The following is a 24408-nucleotide window of genomic DNA, read 5'->3' as shown; positions in this document are numbered from 1 at the left end:
TGAATAACTCTTTATAGCTATGGCCACGTTCGCGTTCTGCCTTTGGCAGTGTATGTTCAATTGTATTATTGACTTTTTTATCTTGAAATGGATGCATTTAGTTTGTGGCGCTTTCACGCCCACGTGAGGGCGCACACGCACTTGTTTACATGAAGAAGAGTGCTCACACGCCAGAAGAAGACGGACAGCTACGTAGCTCTGAGTGAGTAAGTGAGTGAGTGGGCGAGTTAGCGAGAGAGAATAGACGGCTGCGAACCTACTTTCATTGTTTATGCTTTTAAATCATCTCTACAGAGGCAACGCCTGCGTGTATCATTTTTTCTGTTGTTGTTGTGTGTTTTCCACCCGCGATCAGACACTTAGAGCCAGTTGTGTGGTTGTTTGAACGATGTGCTAATGATAGCGAACGCATGCTAACCTGTTACTTATTACTAATAGTACCTAACTATCATTTATTTACGTTGATGCGAACCTCTTTTCTTTCGAGGACCAAATTGATTCAGCAAATTATACGGACGTCCAGCATTGTCTTTTGGGAGTTCGCTGTATAGCCAGGACCAAGCCGTAACGTAGGACAGTATATTCACATTTCGTTGTTCATACACTGTACACTGTACATTTATTTAGCATGTTGTTCTCTGTTGTATTTTTATATTAAATTGCCTTTCAAGATGACATGTCTGTTCTATGTGTTGGATTTTATCAAGTAAATTTCCCCCAAAAATTCGATTTATACTCCGGTGCGACTTGTATATGTTTTTTTTTCTCTTCGTTGGGCATTTTATGGCTGGATCGACTTATACTTAGGAGCGATTTGTAGTCCGAAAAATACGGTAATCTGCTCAAATGGATGAAAATGACAGCACAGTGTAATGTCCACTTGTTACTTGTGTTTTTTTTGTGTTTTGTCACCCTCTGCTGGCGCTCGGGTGCGACTGATTATATGGGTTTCAGCACCACATGAGCATTGTGTAATTATTGACATAAACAATGGCAAGCTACTAGTTTATTTTTTGATTGAAAACTTTACAAATTTTATTAAAACGAAAACATTAAGAGGGGTTTTAATATAAAATTTCTATAACTTGTACGAACATTTATCTTTTAAGAACTACAAGCCTTCCTATCCATGGACCGCTTTAACAGAATGTTAATAATGTTAATGCCATCTTGTTGATTTATTGTTATAATAAACAAATACAGTATTTATGTATCGTATGTTGAATGCAGGGGCGGACTGGGACTAAAAAGCAGCCCTGGACTTTGACTCAGCCCAGCCCACAAGATACGCTATACGAAGGGAAACAGACCCCGTAGGGGTGTCCGGGGGCATACCGCCAAACCCTCGGGGAGATTTTTTTTTTTTTTTTACATTTTATTGTAAAATGCACCAATTTCTTGCACTTTAAGAGAAAATGAAGAAAATATGTCTAGACTGTCACTGTCTGACTTGGGGCGCTCAAAGTACTGCAAGGCTGAACTGGAGTTGGGTTCATTTTCTGTACTAGCTCTATGATAGACCTGAATAAACAAATGAAAATGTATTCTTCAAAGCAAGTTTTATGTATTCGGGCAAATTCCACATTCTGAAACTGTCAATGATTATGATGATGATGACAATAAATTCATTCATTCATTCATTCATGTATCCAATTGATTATAATATATCTCTATATATCTCTGTCTATAAAACGATTTCATTGTTTATGCCATAATTCAGTGGTCTCCAAACTATTCCACATAAAGCCGCAGCGGGCACAGGATTTCATTCCAACAAAACAAGACAACACCTCTTACAAGTGTAATCAGTTGATTGCAGTCAGGTGCTGCTTGTTTTAGCAGAAACTTCATTGGTTAAACTGTCGGTACTCGATCGGTTGAAAGAAAAACCAGGCCCCGCAGTGGCCCTTGAGGACCGGTTTGGAGACCCCTGCCATAATTAATCTTGCCATACAAATAATAAATTTCAATGAAAATACAAAAAACATTTCAAGACAAATCCTGTATACATAACCTTCATTGGAAAGTATTAACCAGAAAACAAAACGATATATAAATGATTAAAAATATATATCAATTTAACTACCTAAACTTTAAAGTAAAACCATTCATTTTATTAATATTTTGTTATATTTCTTCTGAATTAATATTGCTGCTGCGTGTGCATACGTTGTTTTACAGCTATAATATTTTTTCTTAGGAGAGTGATAGTAGGACTAGCATAACTTGACACGATTGCAAACGAGTACATCGACTAGCTGGCACTAACCCTTTAATTGTCATTTATTTCATTTAAAATGTACCTACCTTGTGGATAACAATTGCCAGTATACCGAGCAAGTGACCCTCTTCATCCCTTTTTACTTGCTCTGCGCTTGTCTGGGGAACTTCCCTCTCGAACTTCCACCAGCTTATCATTACCTCCTCCCTCTATTTTTCTCCCTCCCTGCACCGGCTGCACGTCAGAGCGGCTGCCCCCTCTCACCATCGCCGGGGCTGGGCTGCTGTTACCCAACGTGGCCGTTGCAGCCAGACTGCTGGTTGCGAAAATATTTGTCAATTTATGACATTTTAATGCTTTGCTCTCCAGTTTCTTTAATTTTTTTCTTCCTAACCTTCTCCGCGCCACCCTTCTCTTTTCTTTTTTTTGCCACCACCATCCATATTGGGCATTAACGCTCGTCGCCATTTTGCTTCCACAAGGAACCAATGAAGGCAACTTTGTGCTTCTTTCGTTCTTCTATCGGACTGGCGATGAACAGCCAGGCGCATTGCTGCCACCTGTCGGATTGGATGCAAACTGTAGATAATCAGAGGCTAGGGGGGACAAAAACAGTGATCTATAATGAATGGCGGCCGCCGGCCGTCCAGGGCACCGGCCGTTCTGTGATCCTCCAGAACCCACAGATTACCAGTCCGCCCCTGGTTGAATGTATATATCAGTCTTGCGTCTTATCTTTTCATTCCAACGATAATTTACAGAAAAATACGGCATATTTTATAGATGGTTAGAATTGCGATTAATTACGATTAATTAATTTTAAAGCTATAATTAACTCGATTGAAAATTTTAATTGTTTGACAGCCCTACATGGAATACGATATTCACATATAGATTGAAGGGAACAAAAATGACTGCAACTGCATCATACAGAGCTGTATTAACGTAACATTGAATTATAGGCAACGCTGCTTCACTAAAGAAATTGTACAGAGCCGATGCGAGGACTATTCTAACGGGGTCAGGAAAAACAAGCTTCCTCATGACCACAAATATATAATTGGTGGTGTCTTTTGTAATAGAGTGTTAAAAACAACCTTGGGCAATGAGCCACAGACTGACTTACCAGAGACATAGTGCACAAAGACACACAAGAAATGCAGTATAAAAGGTCTTTTAACTAGCTGCTGTCACATAAACAGGAGCCGCATCATGGGCATAAACACACAACTTCTTGCTGAAAAAAACATTGGTACTACCGGTATATAGAAGCAAAGAGCATATGTTCCTTCCTGATATTATATTCTATGGTGATGATTTACAGTTACAGTAAAATTTAAGTGCTTTAATTTGAAAGTTTGCGAGCGAGATAATCACGATCACTCATGGGGTTTATATAGGTGGTTTTTAGCCCTGGAAAAAGGCTGTTGCGATCACTCTTTTTAAATGTGAAGAGCGGAGTATGGGGTGCAGATGAGTCACAGCGGTTCAATAAAAGGCCTGATGTACAGCTGATGCATCAGCAGCGCGCGGCTGGCAACCAATAATCACCCGCATCCGAGAGCTCCCCGGTCCCGCCATCCATAAAGTACACGGAATCCCGGAGGACTAAAAGCGGATAATAATTAAACCTGTTCTCCGTCACGCCCTCTCGCTGTACTTTACCTCGTCATCACCGTCACGCTGTTGACACCTCGTCCATCAATCCGATTGCTGGGTCTTTTGCTGAAAAGCAAGACCGAGCTTTTGAACACTAGTAACTGAGAAGCAGTGCTGGACACTGATTGGAAACAAGGCCTGTTCTGCTCACCTAAAAACTCCTCTTGTAACAAAACAAACCAAAACAACCATGAAATATTTGTTTCATGATATTGCATGGATGATTTTTTTTTTTTGTCCTATCAGATTTCAGCGTTTTTGTGCTGCCATGTCAATTGCTATGTAATCTGCCAAGATTCTTCAGGATTAGTCATGCTGTAAAAGAGCATTTTAGTAATTGCAAATTTATCGTAATCGAGCTAGAGCAGACATGTCCAAAGTCCGGCCCGGGGGCCAAATGCGGCCCGTGGTCAAATTTCGTCCGGCCCCCAGCCTCTCTAATAAAATCAGTAACGTCTGGCCCACACGCAGACTTAATAAATAGCTCAGCAGTACTGCTACCAGCATATGAAATAGCTTACACACTAAATGCTGCTCATCATTTACCCACTAAAGGCAACAGCACTCTAGGCAACATTACCCGTGTGACCTTTTACTCCCAATTTTCTAAAATGGCGACAATCAACAAAAAAAAGTTGACTGCGACGGCCGACGCTTCAAGAATAGGTGGAAATTGGACTACTTCACTAAAATACGCAACAACTGTGTCTCCCTCATTTGCAAAGAAACAGTCGCTGTTTTTAAAGAGTTCAATGTGAGGCGATACGACCAAACAAGACACACTGACATGTGCGACAGGATTACAGGGAAGATACATAGCGAGAAATTGAAGCAACTTGAAGCTAGTTTAATTTTACAGCAGCAGTATTTCGCAAGAGCCCGAGAGTCGAAAGAGAACGCCACAAAGGCTAGTTGCGAGATTGTTGAAAAAATAATAAAGCAAATGTGACACACATAATGGCTTGCTAAAATGTGCTTAAATATATTTTTCTATGTAAAGGACGTCAGCCAAGGTCGGCCCCCCACATTTTTACCACACTAAATCTGGCCCCCTTTGCAAAAAGTTTGGACACCCCATAGCTAGAGGATTACTACTCAATGACGTTAACATTTTTTGCCTTGTTTGAGCAAAACTTTTGCCAGGCAATTTATACGATTAAAATGCATCTGTTGCAATATGCACACATGACTGGTAAGAAAGATTTAGAAACTAGACAGTGAAAATAGAGTAAAATAAATCCAATCAGCCGCATGCTGCTTCACTTTTTTAAAACCGAGGATCCTGCCCTTATACGTCGGGGAAAAATAATTACATGCACACCAGCACGCATGTAGAGGAAAAAAAAAAAAAAAACTTTCACAGCCAACTGCATACAGGTACTTTCATTTTTAAGTACATTCATAACAATGGGCGAAAAATAATTGTCCATAATACCCCCATCCTTCGCATGTGTTCTTCAATGTGAACCAAACGTAAACATTGGCCTCATGTGTGACGTAGGGACAAAGTTTTTCAAAGTTAGACATGTGCCGATTATTGGTTTTAAGGTATAGCGTGGTATGAAAACGTCACGGTTTCAAAACCGCAAAAAATTTCCGTCATGTCGTCCCTACGGTATAGTTATTTTTTTATGTCTCAAAAGTGCAGGGAGAAATTCCTCGCTTGCAGCTGCAAGACTCAACCCTCCCTCACCGGTTGTTGCGCAATGTTCGTGAGTCAGCTGTGCTACACGATAGCTGGAGGAGGTGAAACTCCTTAACTTTTTCCCCCATCGAAGAAAACGATATCGCTGGTATGGAAATACTTCGCCTACAGAAAAGTTACAGACAGCCGCGGCTTAGAGGAGGAGGGCCAACCGACATATAAAACATAGAGGGAGGGTGGCTGCCGAGGAGGCAATACCTCCAATATGATTTTGCATTTATACAAAATTAAAGGTTAGTAAACCGTGAAACCGTGATATTTCGGCTTATCGGTTATCATACCGTCAGAATCTCATACCGGCAAGTGCCTAGTCGTAGTCAGTGAAATGTCCACAGTTAAATTTTCGGTGAGCAGTGTCCACATGATAGTGCCACAAACGCAGAATTTGCACAACTTCACTCTGGGCGAAGTTTTCAATAACCCTCATTTAAATGTGCATGTGTGTGGATGATACGTGTAGACATGGCCCGAGTCTTATATCTGGGTACCTCACAATACTTTGCTCACGATGACGATCTCACAATACAGCGATACAAAAACTATCGATACATTGGTCAGGAAATCATTCTAGGATGTTCTACAAAACAACTACTGTAGTAGCACCAGCCATAAAATGCCCAACAAAGAGGAAATAAACATATATAAGTTGCACTGGGGTATAAGCCGCATTTTGGGGGGGGAAATTTACTTGATAAAATCCAACACAAAGAACAGATCTGTCATCTTGAAAGGCAATTTAAAATAAAAATACAATAGAGAACAACATGCTGAATAAGTGTACAGTATGATAATGTTACATGATGCATGAACAACGAAATGCGAACGTGGCCGGTATGTTAACGTAACAGCTATTAACTCATTTGCTCCCCAAAACGTATAAATACGTTTATATTTTTAATTGCTTCAGTGTCCCAAAAACATATTTATACTTCTTTTGCGTTTTTTATTTATTTATTTTTTTTACAAGAGGCATCTATAGGTTCCGATCTATCTAAAATTTAATGCACAAAGCTCAAAACCCATTTTAAAGCAATAAAACTGGCCACTGGAGCTCAGCAGCGCATTTAGTAAGAACTCATCTCGGGCCAAGAAAGGAAGTGAAGAAAAATAGTCAGGAAACGGAAGTTGGAGGGATCTTGTGAAGACGCGTGAGAATTTGAAAAAAAGGCAAACGACCCTGGAGGAGTGTTTTGAAAAGAAAACGAAACCATTGTCAAAGAAAGATTCCAAAAAATCTATCTTGATGAGACAATGACGTCCACAACAGTGTCAGGTTCCACATGTGTTCTGCGGAGCTCACGTTGGGTTACTCATTAGCCCGAGGTTGAAACCAACGATGAAGATGATGAAAAAAGTGAAACCAGTCTTGATACGGACTCATCAGATTACTGGGAGCCACCTCATTCAACCGGGAGCATCTGAGAGCCTTCCCCGTTGTTATGTGCGCAAATAGTTCAACAGTTCAATAGTTTAGTTATGTGTAAATAAATTGTTACTTTGCGATCAAAAGCTCTATTTGTCTTGTTGTTTATCTTATTTTGTAAAAGGAAAACATTCAGATGTTTGGGATGTAACTAAAGCAAAAAATAGGTGTGTATAAGTCAAAGTTATGTTTGAAATGTATACTTTCACAAAAAAGCTCAATTTCTGTTTTTTCATCAGAAATTGGAAAATTGCTCAAACAAGCTATTTTTTAATGCTGATTTCTAAAGAATGGAAAAAGATATGAACTAACTTTTTTTTCTGCTGAAAGAAGAGAGTTTCATCTTTCTTTTGGTGGGTTCCATGTTTATATAGCAATAGAACAGAATTTTCAGTGGGCCTTGCAAAATCAGTCAAAATCCAGTAAAACGGCCGGGAGCGAAGGGCCTTGCTCCGGGGAAAATGGCTGGGAGTGAATGAGTTAAGAGTTGGTCAGATAACTATAGCATAAAGAACATGCTAACAAGTTTACCAAACCATCAGTGTCACGCCAAAACACCAAAATAACATGTGAAATGATATAATAATTTGAGATATCCCAATCGATCGGCATTGATCGGGTCCGATCACGTCATTTTCAAAGTATCGGAATCGGCAAAAAAATATCGGACATGCCTTTTTTAATATATATATATATATATATTTTTTAATTAAATCGTTTTCTAATTGTATTTAACGTTACAGACAAAATGTCTTACACTCATCCAGAGTCTTTAGTTTTGGCTTAAACTAGGGCTATCATGTCGCGTTCAGTCTATAATGGCATCGTTTTACGTATACATAGAGTTAAAAGGCAACGTCAAATGAGTAGAGAGAATTTTGGCAGCCTCTGAAGCTTTTTTTTAATTGGCTAAAGCCTTACAATCCCCCTCTCAACAATTAGAAATATCGTGGGAAGCAATGTGGGGAAGAAAGATAGTAGATCTTTTTCCTAACACCCTATTTTATTTCCCAACGCAGAGAAGATATATCAATTGGTACCACTACGCACAGTCATGGTTGCACTTTCGATCATGCATTTGGGCAGAAGTTAAATGGCTACAGTATCATTTACTGAAAGCTCAACAAATACACTAGATGGCAATATTTAATCACAATATACAAGGTCACATTTATCCTTTAAGAATTACAAGTCTTTCTATCCGTGGATCCCTCTCACAGAAAGAATGCTAAGAATGTAAATGCCATCATGAGGATTTATTGTCATAATAAACAAATACAGTACTTATGTAATGTATGATGAATGTATATATTCGTCCGAGTTTTATTCATTTTTTCTTAATGCATTGCCAAAATGTATATGATCGGGAAAAATTATCGGGAATAATTGGAATTGAATCGGGAGCAAAAAAAAAAGCAATCGGATCAGGAAATATCGGAATCGGCAGATCCTCAAACTAAAACGATCGGGATCGGATCGGGAGCAAAAAAACATGATCGGAATAACCCTAATAATAATGTGTTAATAATTTCACACATTAGTCGCTCCAGAGTATAAGTCGCATCCCCAGCCAAACTATGAAAAAAAACTGCGACTTATAGACCCTACTCACATGACGTCACAACCACACCCCCGCGCCATATTGTCCGTCAACTCGTTGTGTTGACGCATTACCGCTACGTAAATTCCTCCTATTATGGCGTGTTTTTCTGCTCGTTAACATTAATAATCAAAATGGTGAAGGCGTGTGTGGCGGTCGGTTGCAATAACAGAGAAGATAGACGGAGAGACTTGAAGTTCTACCGTATTCCGAGAGACCCGGAGAGGAGAGCAAGATGGACTGCTGCAATTCGACGAGAAAACTGGGCTCCAAACGATTACCACAGATTATGTAGTAATCATTTTATATCTGGTAAGATGCATTTAATATATATTTAGAGGGTTTTGGGCTGACAACCACAATTAAGATCATTGCTAGACTAATCGCCGACAACATACACTCAGACGTTGTGAATGAAGTACCTGAAAATAAATAATTATAAGGGGTTAATAAGACAGCTGTCATACAATTAATTTACAATTTCACTATTGAGGTCAAAAGCCAAAAAATAAATTCAACTAGGGACAATATGGAGTAGTGCTATCGCACTTCATATTTATTACATATTATATATGTATGTAGTGAGAGTGCTATCGCTAAACCATATAAACATTAAAAGCCCCAGCTCCATTGACAAATGACATGAAATACATTAGACTTGACAGTGGATGTTAGCAAGAACAAAAGATTTTGAATTGAAAATTTCGTAACTCACCTTCCCGAGCACAAGATAGATTCCTGCCGAATTTTCGTGGACGAGGACCTGTTTCACCCAACCAGCAACGAAGTATTTATAAGCCTCCAAGCTCTTAAAGTTTTTCAAACTTTCTTGAGAATAGGCTGATTTTGTGTGGACAAAATAGTTGTAAATATCAGGGTAACAGATGTCAGGCAGAGACGGCGAAGACAGCGGGTCGAAAAACATCGATTTAGGCATCAAATATGGATCTGGCGAATGGATAAACTGAAGCTTTTCCACAGAACGCCTTTTATGCAACGCATCCAATGAGTTTACAGCGTCAGATAACACAGGGGCTTCCATTAATTGCTCTATAAATTGCACGACTAATTGAAACCATTGAGAATAGGGCTTAAAAATGACGGACAATATGGCGGCCGGATACAGCGACACGTCATTTTGTGACGTAGGTGAGTAGGGTCTATAGTCCGAATAATACGGTTATCAACAGAAAAACAAGCTATTTTCATCCTTCTGCTGTTAATTGGAATGAGTTTATCACTAGTAGACGTCTAATCCATTTGAACTGGGAGGGTGGCAGCTAGGCATGTGCCGGTTACCGGTTTCAAGGTTTACCGTGGGATCAAAACGTCACGATTTCAAAACCACTCAAATTTTCCGTCATACCATAGTACGGTATTCGCTATTTTACAAGTCTCAAAAATGCAGCCAGAAGTATCTTGGAGCGGCAGCGCTCACCCCTCCCTCTCCGGTTGTTGATGTGTGTGTGTCTGTGACGCTATTCTGCTAAACACCAAAAAAGAAACACTCCAAACAAAAGGCGTACTTTTCTTGAATTTATGGAGGTCTCAAATCATGGTAACTGAAATATACAGTTTCAAAACGTTGTACAATGGTATTTTACACGTGTGAGTAGCTTCATTAGCACAAACACAACAGAATGTGAGGAAGTCATCCATGAAAAAGTTCGCCAAAAACAAAACACATTTTCCTTTCAAATTCAAAATACAAATTAACTAAAAACTTACAAAGACGAATGAATAGGCAGTGACTCAAACTTAACAGGAACTGACCTGTAAATGCCTCAAAACGATATATCAATTCTTGGCAGGAGCAAATCGATAACCTTTTGGGATACGGTATATCACCATTTTGATATTATGTCACCCTCTTAGTAACTAAAGTAGAGAGCTCGTTATAGTAAATTGCCTGGAATGGATTGGTGAAAACAATAGGAAGGCATCATTAATGTAATGTGAAATCCACAATATACAGACACCCTTTTCCTGCAGTTGCCATAGAAACATCAAGAGGAAAAAGGGCACCACATCAACAACAACAAAAAGCAGAGTGGCAACATCTATGAGCCACTGAACTACGGAGAACCCACAATTACGGTGACAGCAAGGAAACACAACAAGGAAGACCCAGGAAGCAATAACAAGGAGAACTGGTACAAATTACAAATGTATTGTATGTAGGGTTGACATTTATTCTTTATTCTTTGCGGGAAAGAAGAGAAATCAAAAAAAGTAAACACGGAATGCAGCTCCCAAGATCTTTTGACTAATACTTGTACTGCATCAGATCTCTAACAAATGTGGCGCTGCGTGTTGTCAGGCTCACACAAAACTTCCTGATGGTGTTAGAAAAACAATGAAAACTATCTCGTTTCGCTTGGATCAGATGATGTGGGTCATAAATGAGACGTGTCTGCTGCAGTTGGACATTAGACACAGGGACCATAAAGCTCATAAAGCGGATGGAGGCCTCATACATCAGCGAGCTTTAGCTCTGCTGCGGTGCTGTGCGAGTGGGGAAAGAAGCACAAATTGGATTACCTATGCAGCCTCACGCATCACCAGAATAACACACATATACATACTGTATACATACAAACAAGCACAATTCATGCATGTCCAGTAGGCATGAAAACAATGTCAAACTGACCAATTGTCACGCTCTCATTGGCAGTTGACTTTGGCCCTAAATGCGTACACGCGCAGGCACACATTCGCAATTCCTGAATCCCCTTGATCATAAACGGCACGTCGTTATGATGTACGGCGTCTCATAAATGGCCTCCGCAACGGGATTTGAGTTTGGAAGCTTCCATCCGTCCTTGGCGTGTGAAATCGGATCCTAAAAGAGTTTACAGTCAGCCGGGCGGCATTCCTCTCCCTCCGGTAAACACCGCAATGGGAGACACGGTGATTTAGAAGCCAGCGGGATGATAAAGACCAATGGGCATTTTGCTAAACAAGTTGTTTCTCTGCTTCGGAGCAGGGGTAAAATCATCTTATGATGTAGTGATGATGCCAGGGTGGTCAAACACTATAAATCTTGAAGGTGTGTTTGCTGAAACCAGTCATCAGGAAAATGTATTTACTTGGTGAACTAAAGGAAAGGAATCTACAGTATATGAAAAGATCTTGATGCATAGGCTTCATAATATATTGTCGGGACACGAGCCGAGTGCTGACCGAGTGCAAACACAGACAAAGACCATTTTACGTTGAAAATTATTGCGAATAAATGCTTAAATCCCTGAATTCTTGATAGATATGGACGTAAAACAGTCTCAATTTTTTGATTAAAAGCAAAAAAACGGGCAATTAGTATTTATTTTACGGATATATGTCGAATGTGCTGCTAGTCTTTAAGCCACTGTGGCGCAGTCTTATCACAAAGAGCTTTTTACGTGAACAATTCTTGTGAATAAATGTTTAAATCCCCGAATCCTTTATACGTAGATATGGACGTGAAACACTCTCGATTCTTATTTAAAAGCACAAAAAACGGTCCGTTAGCATTTATTTTACGGAAATATGTCGAATGTGCTGCTAGTCTTTAAGCCACTATGGCGCCGCCTTATCACCACAAAAGGATTTTTACGTTGAAAATTCTTGTGAATAAATGCTTAAATCCCTGAATTCTTTATAGATATGGACGTAAAACAGTCTCAATTCTTGGTTAAAAGAGCAAAGAACTGGGCAGTTAGCATTTATTTCAAGTGGATATGTCGGATCTGCAGCTAGTCTTTAAGCCACTGTGGCACCGCCTTATCATCACAAAGAGCTTTTTACATTGAAAATTGTTGTGAATAAATGCTTAAATCACTGAATTCTATATAGATACGGACGCAAAACAGTCTCGATTCTTTGTTAAAACAGCAAAGAACTGGGCAGTTAGCATTTATTTTACGTGAATATGTCGAATGTGCTGCTAGTCTTAAAGCCACTGTGGCGCCACCCTATCACCACAAGAAGCTCTTTACGTTGAAAATTCTTGTGAATAGATGCTTAAGTCCCTGAAATCGTTATAGATATGGACGTAAAACAAATGTGCTGTTAGTCTTTAAGCAACTGTGGCACCGCTTATCACCACAAAGAGTTTTTATGTTGAAAATTCTTGTAGTAAATGCTTAAATCCCTGCATTCTTTGTAGATATGGACGTAAAACAGTCTCAATACGTTGTTAAAAGAGCAAAGAATCGGGCAGTTAGCATTTATTTTACGTAAATATTATGGCTGTCAAAATTATCGCGTTAACGGGCGGTAATTAATTTAATTAATCACATTAAAATATTTGATGCAATTAACGCACATACCCCGCTCAAATTGATAAAAATGACAGTACAGTGTAATGTCCGCTTGTTACTTGTTTTTTGGTGTGTGGCGCCCTCGGCTGGCGCTTGGGTCCAACTGATTTGATGGGTTAGTACCATGAGTGAGCATGGTGTAATTATTGACATCAACAATGGCGAGCTAAAATTTTTCAAATTTTAATCAAACGAAAACTTTAAGAGGGGTTTTAATATAAAATTTCTATAACTTGTACTAACATTTATCTATTAAGAACGACAAGTCTTTCTATCCATGGATTACTTTAAGAGAATGTTAATAATGTTAATGCCATCTTGTTGATTTATTGTTATAATAAACAAATACAGTACTTATGTACCGTATGTTGAATGTATATATCCGTCTTGTGTCTTATCTTTCCATTCCAACAATAATTTACAGAAAAAATATGGCATATTTTATAGATGGTTTGAATTGCGATTAATCACGATTAATTAATTTTTAAGCTGTCATTAACTTGATTAAAAATTTAATCGTTTGGCAGCCCTAGTATAGAGTATATGTCAAATGTGCTGCTAGTCTTTCAGGCAATGTGGCACCGCCTTATCACCACCAAGAGCTTTTCCGTTGAAAATTCTTGTGAATAAATGTCTAAATCCCTGAATTCTTCATAGATATGGATGTAAAACAGTCTCGATTCTTGGTTAAAAGCAAAAAAAAATGTGCAGGTAGCATTCATTTTGGATAAATATTATGAACTATGAGGCTAGTCAGCAAGGAAATTAGCGGCCACCAAATGTAAACAAAGAGCTTTTTCCGTTGAAAATTCTTGGGAATAAATGCATAAATCCCTGCATTCTTTATAGATATGAACGTAAATATTGCGAACTATGAGGCTAGTCAGTAAGGAAATTAACGGCCGCCAAATGTAAACAAAGAGCTTTTTCCGTTGAAAATTCTTGTGAATAAATACATAAATCCCTGCCTTCTTTATAGATATGAACGTAAATATTGCAAACTATAAGGCTAGTCAGTAAGGAAATTAGTGGCCGCCAAATGTAAACAAAGAGCTTTTTCCGTTGAAAATTCTTGTGAATAAATGCATAAATCCCTGCATTCTTTATACATATGAACGTAAAACAGTCTCGATTCTTGCTTAAAAGCAATAAACCTGGCAGTTAGCATATATTTTACGTAAATATTGTGAATTATGATGCCAATGCCGTAGTGCAGTGCTTCTCAATTATTTTCTGTCACGCCCCCCCCAAGGAAGACGTAAATGTTTCGCGCCCCCCCAAACTCTCTGCCGCCACTGTAAATAGTATCATTTGTCTATAAAATTACTATTATAAATACGCATCTGCCTAACATTGTGTCCTTTTTTTCTAATAAAGAAAAAAAGTAACATAGATCAACTTATAATAAAGTATAACTTTATTAACATTGTTTTGTTTGTAACAGAGAAGACTTGACGTGCATCAATTTGCCTGAATTAAAAAAAAAAAAAAATCACATCCAAACTAAAAAATACACTCAAGGTACATTTTTGACCATTTGATACAGAAAAATAAAATCAGTAAATAATACCAAATTAAAATTGATTAGAAACATTCACTCATGAGGACAATGTGCCAAAAAATTTGACCGAAAAAACATCTGAATAAAAGGGGGGGAAAAGTGTCCTTGGACAGGACAGTTTTTATTTTTGCTGCTCACAGTATTTACCTCCTTTGCAATGGTGTGGAGTTATTTTGCAATTAGCATGCTAACAATGCTCACTGGCTTACTGATGTAACACTGACAAAGCAGGACGATTGTTGGCAATATTCGGCACGTTTTCACTGAAAAAATCAAGCGGCTTAACAATGAGATTGGGGTCTAATGTCTTTAAGTGGCGTCTTAATTGATTTGGCTTCTTGCTTTCTGCTATAATTATTTTTAGACACAGTAAACAGTGGTCTTTCATCATCACCCACTGTATTAAAAGTCAAAGCTAAAAGGCAAACGGCACGAAAAAAGCGCATTCACGGCGGCCGAGGTAGTGAGGGCAGTCGTCGTGACGATCCCAAGCCGAAAATGGCACTTCTCGGGCGGCGACGTGAGAACCGGACAAGACAGTGGGTCGCTGCGTGCGTGAGTGAGTCCGGTCGGAAAACGGCTTTCGAAAATGGCGGTGGCACACTGCTCTTCATATCTGTTGTCTGTGTGTGCTGAGTGCTCTTCCTTAGTTCAAAAATACTGCTCGCACTCTGAAAATGAGAGCGCCACTGCCACCTACTGAGTGGATGTGCAAGTACACTTTATTCCAGTACGGCAAAAAAAAAAACATGTTCCCCGAGGTCACATGCGCCCCCCCTGGCATTGCTCTGCGCCCCCCCCCGGGGGGGCGCGCCCCACTATTTGAGAAGTACTGCCGTAGTGGTTAATTTCTCCCATTGATTTTTTTCCACAATGTTTCAAAATGCATGCATGGTAAGAAAAATTTAATTATTACCTAGAATCCTCGAACAAATCACTCCTGAGACAATCCTTCCTGTTTGTATACGGTAGAGCTTTCGTACATTTTCAACCTAAATCCGGCGTTGGATGGCTGTATGTGTTTGAGAATAACTGCAACTGACTTCGACCTCCTGAACCAGAGTGTGGGACGGCCCCGTACTTGAAGGCTTGTCCCAGTGTCTGGGGAATATGTCCCGTCAATATCATTATGAAGTCTATGCTTAATGTTTTCCAATTTTGTCAAAATATTGAAAAAATTGAAGGCACTACAGTATTTCTCTTGGATCTAAGATGTTGTTCAACATGTTGATTGTATGTAATCCTCATTTATTCAACTGAAGTTTAAAGTGATAAATAAAGCTTGTTGAATATTATTTTTAATCCAATTTAGGACATTTTATATTTTTATTGTAAAGTAAATATTTTCCAAAATCAGTTCAGTTGTAATTTGTCCGTACTCATACATTTCATTCGCCCTACAAATTTGTGGTCATTTTCTTGTCCAGAAATTGAGAATTTACAGTAATTGTATGTTAGTAAGGAAGTAAAAAAAAAACATCCTTTGTTTTGAAGTACTTTTATTCGACTGTTATTATTGTTATGGTGCTAAAAGGTTCTTGCTTTCACAAGTTTAATAAACTGTAGTCTGCTTTAATAAATCTGTGGCCTTAGCTCTTAATGGCGGCAAAAAAAAGAAAGAAAAACAAGGATAAAAGCCATGACAGTAAAACTGTCCGCTGCTAATGGAGCAATCAGATACTGTATGCAGTATCACTGCATTTTTCAATTATGACATAAATTAGGGCTGCACTCGTGGCTGCAAAATCCGACAGGATATTTTTCTATTTTATTGAAAGGCTACTTTATTTCTTCATTGTATTTATTATTGCCATTCATTAAAATACGGAGGAGATTTGACTTGCCAGGTACATCTCAGGAAAGCCTCGTATAGTATTAAAAGTATAAAAACAGACAGGAAAAACACAGCACCTTTGTCACATTGAGTTTCAAAAAACTCCGAAATGTGATCCCCCTAGGAATTTTACAGCCGCCCGTGGACAGATAAGATTATCCCAGGGTGTCAATGTTTGGCTAAGGCGTGTGTTCAGGGATCCCCAACAAGACATGTCCAAACGTGGACACACCTTGACCGCCTGTATATAAACCTGCTCCTGACTGACCTCAAGCATCAGTTGTTTTTTTAGCACAATCGTGAAGACACAATGGATCTGAGAGCCATCATGTTCCTTCTTTTGCTGCAGCTCGTCGCCCTCTGCTATGCACGACCTGGCTGGGTGAGTACCTAAACTCCGAAAATGATTTCTACCAAGTGGCACAGTTTATTTAGAATGGTGGAACCAGTTGTGACTCCATTTTTCTCTAAAGTCAGACCTTGAGTTAGTACCTTGGTTGTAGGGCTGTCCCAAACGACTAATTTCCTCCCGATTAGTCAGCCGACTATTTTTACGATTAGTCGACTAATCTAATAATTTTTTATTTTATTTTTTTTTTTACTACTTTAATAATTTAATTTTTGTTGAAGCTTATTAATTCACAAAAAACATTTTGGAACACCTACATTCTTTATTAACGTATAAATAAATAACATACATCAATATAATAAATAATAATAATAATAAATCAAGAATAAATCACAAACAATGAGGTCAAATGATGCTGGCATTAACTCGTGCAAAAAAAAAAAAAAAAAAAAAATGTAAACGGAAACATTGAGACTTCATCTTTTTAACAGGAGTCAAAACAATTCTTACTCTTTTTGTGGTATGTCATTCTCTATATTGTTCTAAATGTTAAAATGAATTGCAATGTCCCAGACAACCATTTTCAGAATACTTTGTGTGATTTCAGATGCTTTTTCTGGTGTGCGTTCCGCATTTTTGGGGGAGGGGAAAAACTGTTCAACTTTTGTTTGTTTTAACCTGAAAATAGATAAAGTAGAGGGCACACTGAAATATTACAACTATTTTGAATGAGAGGCACACATACTCACAGTAACAAAAAATAAATATATAGTATTAATTTTATACTATACTACAATATGTATATACACAATGATACTTTATAATATAAAGTGACTAACATTAGTGCAGTCATGGATTACAGTAAGCAGGCCAGTGCTGTTTCCATATATATTTTCATTACATTATGTATATACAGGATGTATGTATATATTTTCCCCAAGTGGGAGCTTCCATGATCCTAATAAATTTAATAATACAAAAAAATATATATAATTATATATACATTAATTATTTTATTAAATGAAAATGCACGTTGATACGATGCACATAAAGGTAACTTCCATTTTCAAAAATTGTTAGAAAGTTGTATGGATTTACAATCTGCTAGCTTGTTGTCTTTGAAAAATATACTTGGGTGACGGCGCTTCAAGTGTTCGCTCATAGCTGACGTGCTACCGTGGTATACGAGCTCAGCTTAGCAAAGAGTACACACAGTGGCACCCTCCATATTTTCCTTGAAATTATTCCAGGCTCTGGCTATTCTAGTCCGCTTTTTTGGCTTTATGCCACTTTCATGTGTCACCAATTCTGCCCTTTTTGGTAATTGGCGGTGTTTTCAACTCCTCGCCATAATGAGGAGTGAACCGGCGATTCACTTGGCTCGTTGTCGTTGGTTCGGCCCATGTCCTCCTCAGGAAGGCGGCGGCGTTCATAAAAACACAGAGAGACGTCGGATGGCTCTTTATCGATACTTTTATTGTCCAAAACAAAAATGCAGGGGCTGCAGCCACTGAACTCCGGGCTACCCGCGCAGCGTGCACTTTCCAAACTCACCGATCTCACTCCCTCTGTTTCGCTCCCTCTCTCTCGCTCGCTCGCCCACTTTCTTCCTCTTTGCTCAATCTGACAATGCCGGTCACATTGAAATAACAGCGGCCCCCTTGGGGGTGTTTGTCATAACCGCTTGCATCGCAAGCGCCCGCCATTCTAAACTTTATCCACATGTAATTTTTTTTTAACCCGTCAATATCCGTTGACGGTATGTTTTGCCCGTCGACGCATTTACGTCATCGATGACGTCGACAACGTCGACTAGTCGGGACAGCTCTACTTGGTTGAGATATCGACAGATAGATCTGTTGATAAAATTATCATATCCAAGATGGCTGAACTTTGTCACTTGACCTGAAAAAGTGCCTGTAAAAAAGCTTATTTTGACAAAATAAAAAGGGTAGACATTCTCCATTGATTTGGGCGTAATAAGGCAAAAGTAACTATGATCAAGTCTGCTCTACCCATCGTTCAACTGTGGTTGGTAGCCACATTTCCATCTCGTCCTAAGTGTATCATTTCTTTCATTCTCATTACAGGACCAGGCTGTCGATAACGGTATGTGACCCGTCGGTGTGCAACCATCCTAGCGATCAAAATCAATAGGTATCAAAGTGTGAGTGTATGTTGCCGCCACTGAATGTCATCTGCTTTCGCATTAGAGAACTTGGGGGGTTCGGATGAGGAAAGCATCACAGAAACAATTTTGAGGATGAACAATGGTGAGGATTCAAAGGAATAAGTGGAACATTTGAAAACAGATCAATTAATTTTTTGGCTTCCATTTTCTCCTTTCTCCGTCTTTTTGTCTTTCAGGATCTTCTGAATACCTGTTGGAGGGGGATCTGGTGATTCCGAGAGCAAGGACTGCCATGAAATGCATGAATAAGAAATACAGTTGTCTCTGGCCAAAGTCTTCAAACGGCAACGTTGAAGTTCCTTACATCATCGTGGACAAATACAGTAAGTCTTTTGATCAAGAACTGGATTCAATATGTATTGTTGACATCATTAACAAAGGGAATTTTATCTGTAGCCAATGAGGAGAAGGGAAGGATTGTACAAGCCTTGCGAGAAATTCAGGCCAGAACCTGCATCCGCTTCCCCCCTCGCACAACACAGAAGTCATATATCAGCTTTGAACCAAAATTCGGGTGAGCCAAATGTTTTGTCAATGAGTCTGCCTTGCGAAGGGATGTATTTTTCATTATTGCATGATAAAGTCTTGGCTTTGCTTACACTGTTAAAAACATCTGTAAAATTTACCCTAAAATAATAGCAGCTGTGGTTGCCAGTAGTTTTGGTATTGACCAAATACTTATTTTCCACCATGATTTGCAAATCAATTGTTTAAAAATCAAGCAATGCGATTATCTGTTTTTTCCCCCCACATTGTCTCTAATGGTTTAGGTTTACCCATGTTGACAATTACAGGCCTAATATTTTCAAGTGGGAGAACTTGCACAATTAGTAGATGACTAAATACTTATTTGTCCCACTATTTTACCGTAAATTTTACAGATTTTTTAAACAGTTTACAGCACCCTTAAAAAGGGTGCTATTTGCACTATGATGAAAATTCGTTGAATGTTAAAAACCTAAAAAGCAGAGTAAGGGAAAAATCTTTTGTTTCTGCACTCTTCAACATTCGTCCATCCATACAGGTGTTCTTCACAAATGGGCCGCATGGGGTACAAGCAGGTAGTGTCACTGCAGCGCTTTGGCTGCGTCCAGAAAGGTATTATCCAGCACGAGGTGTTGCATTCCCTGGGGTTCTACCACGAGCATACGCGCAGCGACCGTGACCAACACATCCTCATCGACTGGGATAACATCCAGAAGTGTGAGTCCCTTTCTACTGGATCACGAGACTTCTGATTGTATTAAGTCGGACCATTGCTGAGATTTACTGTCAAGTAATGGATTGTTCCTGTCCTCAGATCAACGATACAACTTCAAAAAGCAGGACACCAATAATCTCAACACACCTTATGACTATTCCTCCCTAATGCACTATGGAAGGTAAGAATTCATTTTTTTTCTGACCTTAAATTTGAAATTTCGGAAGTATAGAGCCAGAATAGTCAACTTTTGCCTCAGAATTCATTGCTAATTCATGATAGCTTGCTCAGATTCATGTCATACGACACTGAATAAATTCACAGAAGGAAGCTTAGAAGTAGTCCAAGATTTCATCCTACCATGCACCAGTAAAAGACACCTTGTGCCACAGCAACCCAGAACTTAATGAAAAAATAATGTTTAGACTTTCTGAAAAGCAGCCAGGACACTTTGCTCCAAAAATTCCGGACACTCTTGAAACTTTGGGTTATAAAGTGCACAAATTCATGTCACACCATGCATGATTAAGCAAAGCAGCCCTCGAATGTGTTCTACAGGAAAGGAAATAATGGAAATTTACCATGACAGCCTTGGCCTGGTGTCCTGGTGATGCATCAGCTGGTTATTTTCCAAGGCCACTATCAAACACTCTGTTCCAAATAAGTTTAAAGATATGTTTGTGATCAGTGGTGTTTCAGTACAAGTGTGAGTGCAGTCAAGTATTGGTGTTTTTACACATTTTTTTTTTTCTGTAATCCTGTAGAACCGCCTTTGGAATTAATAGAGCCGTCACCATAACACCCATCCCTGACAGCTCAGTGGAGATCGGCCAGCGGAGAGACATCTCTGATCTGGATATTATCCGGATCAATCGCCTCTACAAGTGCTTCAATTATGAAATGTAGGCCACAATGTAACATGTCAAGTGACCCTTTCAATAAAACCAATGCATCCCAATTACCAGTACGTCTCTTTTATTGGGCAAGGAAAAATACCTTCTGGGGCTGGGGGATGTCGATGTGAATTACTAAATTGACTACTTGATAAAATATAAAAATCACATTTACGAGTAAAATTGGTTCTTTAATATAAGGTTGGCTTCACAAAATCCTGTCTGCATTTTTACTCAAGAGGGACGAAATTCTAATTAGGCTAGGTCATACTGCGTTTGTGTTTTTCCGACTCGAGTGATGCATTAACTTGACAGTCTGCACAAAACAGGTTGTATAAAAGCAGACCATTTCAAATCCGATCTAGGTCACTTTTGTATGTGGTTAAAATTCGATCTGCGCCACATTTTTCCAGAATGTGGCTACGGTCTGAACTGTCAAGTATCCAAAACAGAATTCATGTAGCAATTACATCAGCAAAGTGCGAGAGAGATAGGGCGCTACGGCAGCGATAGAGATGTGCATTAGCTTTAGCGCCTAGCTTGAACTCGGTTTTTAGGGAAGAGGCGGGCTTGACAGCAGTCATAAAAAAGGTAAGGAGGGGGAAAAGCATAAGTCTGAGAATGCTCGGTTTTATTTCTGTGCCACAATTGAGCAGTATTTCAAGATTGCTTACATGGCCGACAGTCGGGGCAAACTGCCCGTGTGTGTGTGCGTCATGCACGCACAGTGCGTGCATGCGTTCTATCAATTCATATAAACTTTGAATATACAGTATGACTAACGGGGATTATTTATGTCTGTTATTTGTGTCCACTTTTTAAAAATCAAAATATGATCATCCTTGAATTATGTAGAGCCAGCATGTGTTAGGGTGACCGTATTTTGATTTTCAAAAAAGAGGACACTCGGCCAGGCCTCGAGGTACTTGAAACTTACTCAAAGATGCCTATATCACTTTAATATATCTAAAGTGTGCCTCCTCCGTCTGGATAGAAAAAAAATCTATTTAAAAAAAAATAAAAATAATGATAAATAAATTAAAAAAAAATAATAATATAATGCAGACCCAGTCAATACACACACACACACACACACAGTAGCCTATGTGCCAAATAAACATTTTCATAAACTACTATCACAATTGATGTTGACAAATTGTTATTCCCCACTCAATTGTTATTCTCATTCAGTATTCTAGATTGCACGCAGACGATAAACGAAATAAACTGACAAACTATTCAGCCAGCATGTTTCCAAACGCAGCTGTTCAAAACTACATTTCCCACAATGCCTAGCGCGGCTTACCTCACTAATAGCTGCCCAATTACCAAGTACCGGGAGCAAAGGAAAAATCAAACTTTGCCTTAAAAGTTTACAATCGTCAGCAGTGCAACTATGCGACACCAAACGGGATTTTACAGATCATTCCAGTACAAAGCTCCGGCAGAAGTCAACAGTTGCCATTACATACATATTTATCGTAATAAAAATTAACTGGGCAGACACACTGGGAACACGTCACAGGCAGCAGTACTGCAGTATTCTGTGCAAAGTGTCAATTTCAAAACACACTAATTGTGAAGAAATACTCCTCCGTGTCAATTTTGAATTTCCTATTATTAACATAGATGACGGAACCCTGAGGCGTAAGAAACACCACCACTTAGAATATAATACTAACAATCAACCAAATACACGAACGCAGAACAATTACAAGACTAATACAATATACTGCATCTCTATGTGCACATAACCCAATATACCATATTGGCCTGAATATAAGACGGTGATTTTTGCATTGAAATAACACTGAAAAAAAGGGGGTCGTCTTATATTCGCGGTCTAGACAGTATACCCATTCACGACACTAGATATCATTGAAGCGATGTTCTGTCATGATAGATCTCAGCTACTCTCCCCATTCACGACGCTAGATGGCGCCAGATATCATTGAAGCGATGTTCTGTCATGACATATCTCAGCTACTCTTTTTAGTTTAACCCGTTTGCATTATTTTATTGCAATGTTTTTCCTTATTCAGATTTGTTTCAAGACTACAGTTACAGTTAGACTTCACTTTGATGGTTAATGCAGTAATTGCAATTTTGTTGTTTTATCACAATAGATCGGTTTATTTACATTTCAAAAACCAGAAGCCATTCATTTACGAATGTGATTGCACTTTAAATATTTAAATGTTCAGATATTAAGATTTGAAATGAGGCAAAATAGCATGCTTTTTCTCTCAAATATATTATCATAATCATTTGTTTCGGGTGTACTGTAATTATTTTCTGTATAAAAATGTGGTGTTCAAAAAGAGTTTTTTCAAACTTGAGTCTTGAAAAAGAGGGGGTGGTCTTACAATCAGGGCAGTCTTATATTCATACAACAAAAGACACATGACACACATGACAAAAGACACACATTAACAGGAGAAAGTTACAGAAAGGTGTCTGGAGCCACGTCTTCTTAGAACTACTCCTTAATGTAGTCTGTAACTGTCTGATCTCTTGCCAAACCCTAAACCCAGTAGTTGGCTGTAATGCCGCATGATAAGGGTAAGGATGAGGATAAGGTGTTTTTTGAAGGGTATTACAACACCTGGGGAAATGCTAATATTCCATCATTTATCCATAAACGCATGCCTTTTGGATTCATATCATGCCACTTCGTGTAATTACACACATCGCAACACCAAGAAAATGATAGAAATATGGATCGATTGTCAAGCTACAAAGACCGGCGCCCGAGATCCCAGAAATCTAACATATTGTGTGCATGACGTCACAACAAGGAAACAACCGGCTCAGTGGTTAGTACTGAATGGCGGGGATGATCTGGACAATTTTGTTTCTAGTTGCAGCAACGAATCCAACGTAACGAACGTTCTTCTAATGGTGACGAGGCGAGTTATGAACCTTTCTTTGGTGTTTTGGGTAATCAATTTGAGCCCAAACGAAAGCCAATGCACCCTAATGAAACGATCATTGAGGGGAGCAATCACACTGATGAAACACCGGCAACAGATCATGTGGGAAACACCGAATGGTTTGTTTTGCATTTCTTTTTGTGAAGCTGATACACCGTGACCGCATAATAAAGTAATGTATAGAATAATTATCATTTATTGTGCTATCATAGGTTTTCGCTCTGCCAACAGACACAAATATGAATGGGATTAGAGGATTTGTTGTATATATTTTACGAGCGATAATGACATGTGTCCAGTCCTATATCCAATGCGTGATATGTTTTTTATAGGGCTGTCAAACGATTACAATTTTTAATCGAGTTAATTACAGCTTAAAAATTAATTAATCACAATTAATCGCAATTCAAACCATCTATAAAATATGCCATATTTTTCTGTAAATTATTGTTGGAATGGAAAGATAAGTCAAGATGGATATATACATTCAACATATGGTACATAGGGACTGTATTTGTTTATTATAACAATAAATCA

The 24408-nt window shown here is 38.7% G+C and overlaps 2 protein-coding genes across 9 annotated transcripts in view; one reads left to right on the top strand and one right to left on the bottom strand.

The window, feature by feature from the left end:
- LOC130907443 (MAM domain-containing glycosylphosphatidylinositol anchor protein 2-like) overlaps nucleotides 1-24408 on the bottom strand; it is a 459232-nt gene that overhangs the window by 228903 nt on the left and 205921 nt on the right. The gene's annotated exons all lie outside the window — the stretch shown is intronic.
- Nucleotides 16615-20970, top strand: LOC130907446 (low choriolytic enzyme-like). The gene is made up of 8 exons (XM_057822553.1): nucleotides 16615-16686; nucleotides 18744-18762; nucleotides 18867-18926; nucleotides 19021-19167; nucleotides 19241-19358; nucleotides 19869-20047; nucleotides 20145-20226; nucleotides 20810-20970. The coding sequence occupies exons 1-8, from the start codon at nucleotides 16615-16617 to the stop codon at nucleotides 20949-20951; spliced, it is 819 nt and encodes a 272-aa protein (XP_057678536.1). The 3' UTR covers nucleotides 20952-20970.

Source organism: Corythoichthys intestinalis, chromosome 19 (assembly GCF_030265065.1).
Source record: "Corythoichthys intestinalis isolate RoL2023-P3 chromosome 19, ASM3026506v1, whole genome shotgun sequence".
Taxonomy (NCBI): Eukaryota; Metazoa; Chordata; class Actinopteri; order Syngnathiformes; family Syngnathidae; genus Corythoichthys; species Corythoichthys intestinalis.
Note: the sequence above shows the minus strand (reverse complement) of the source record. Positions and strands in the feature narration are given on the sequence as shown.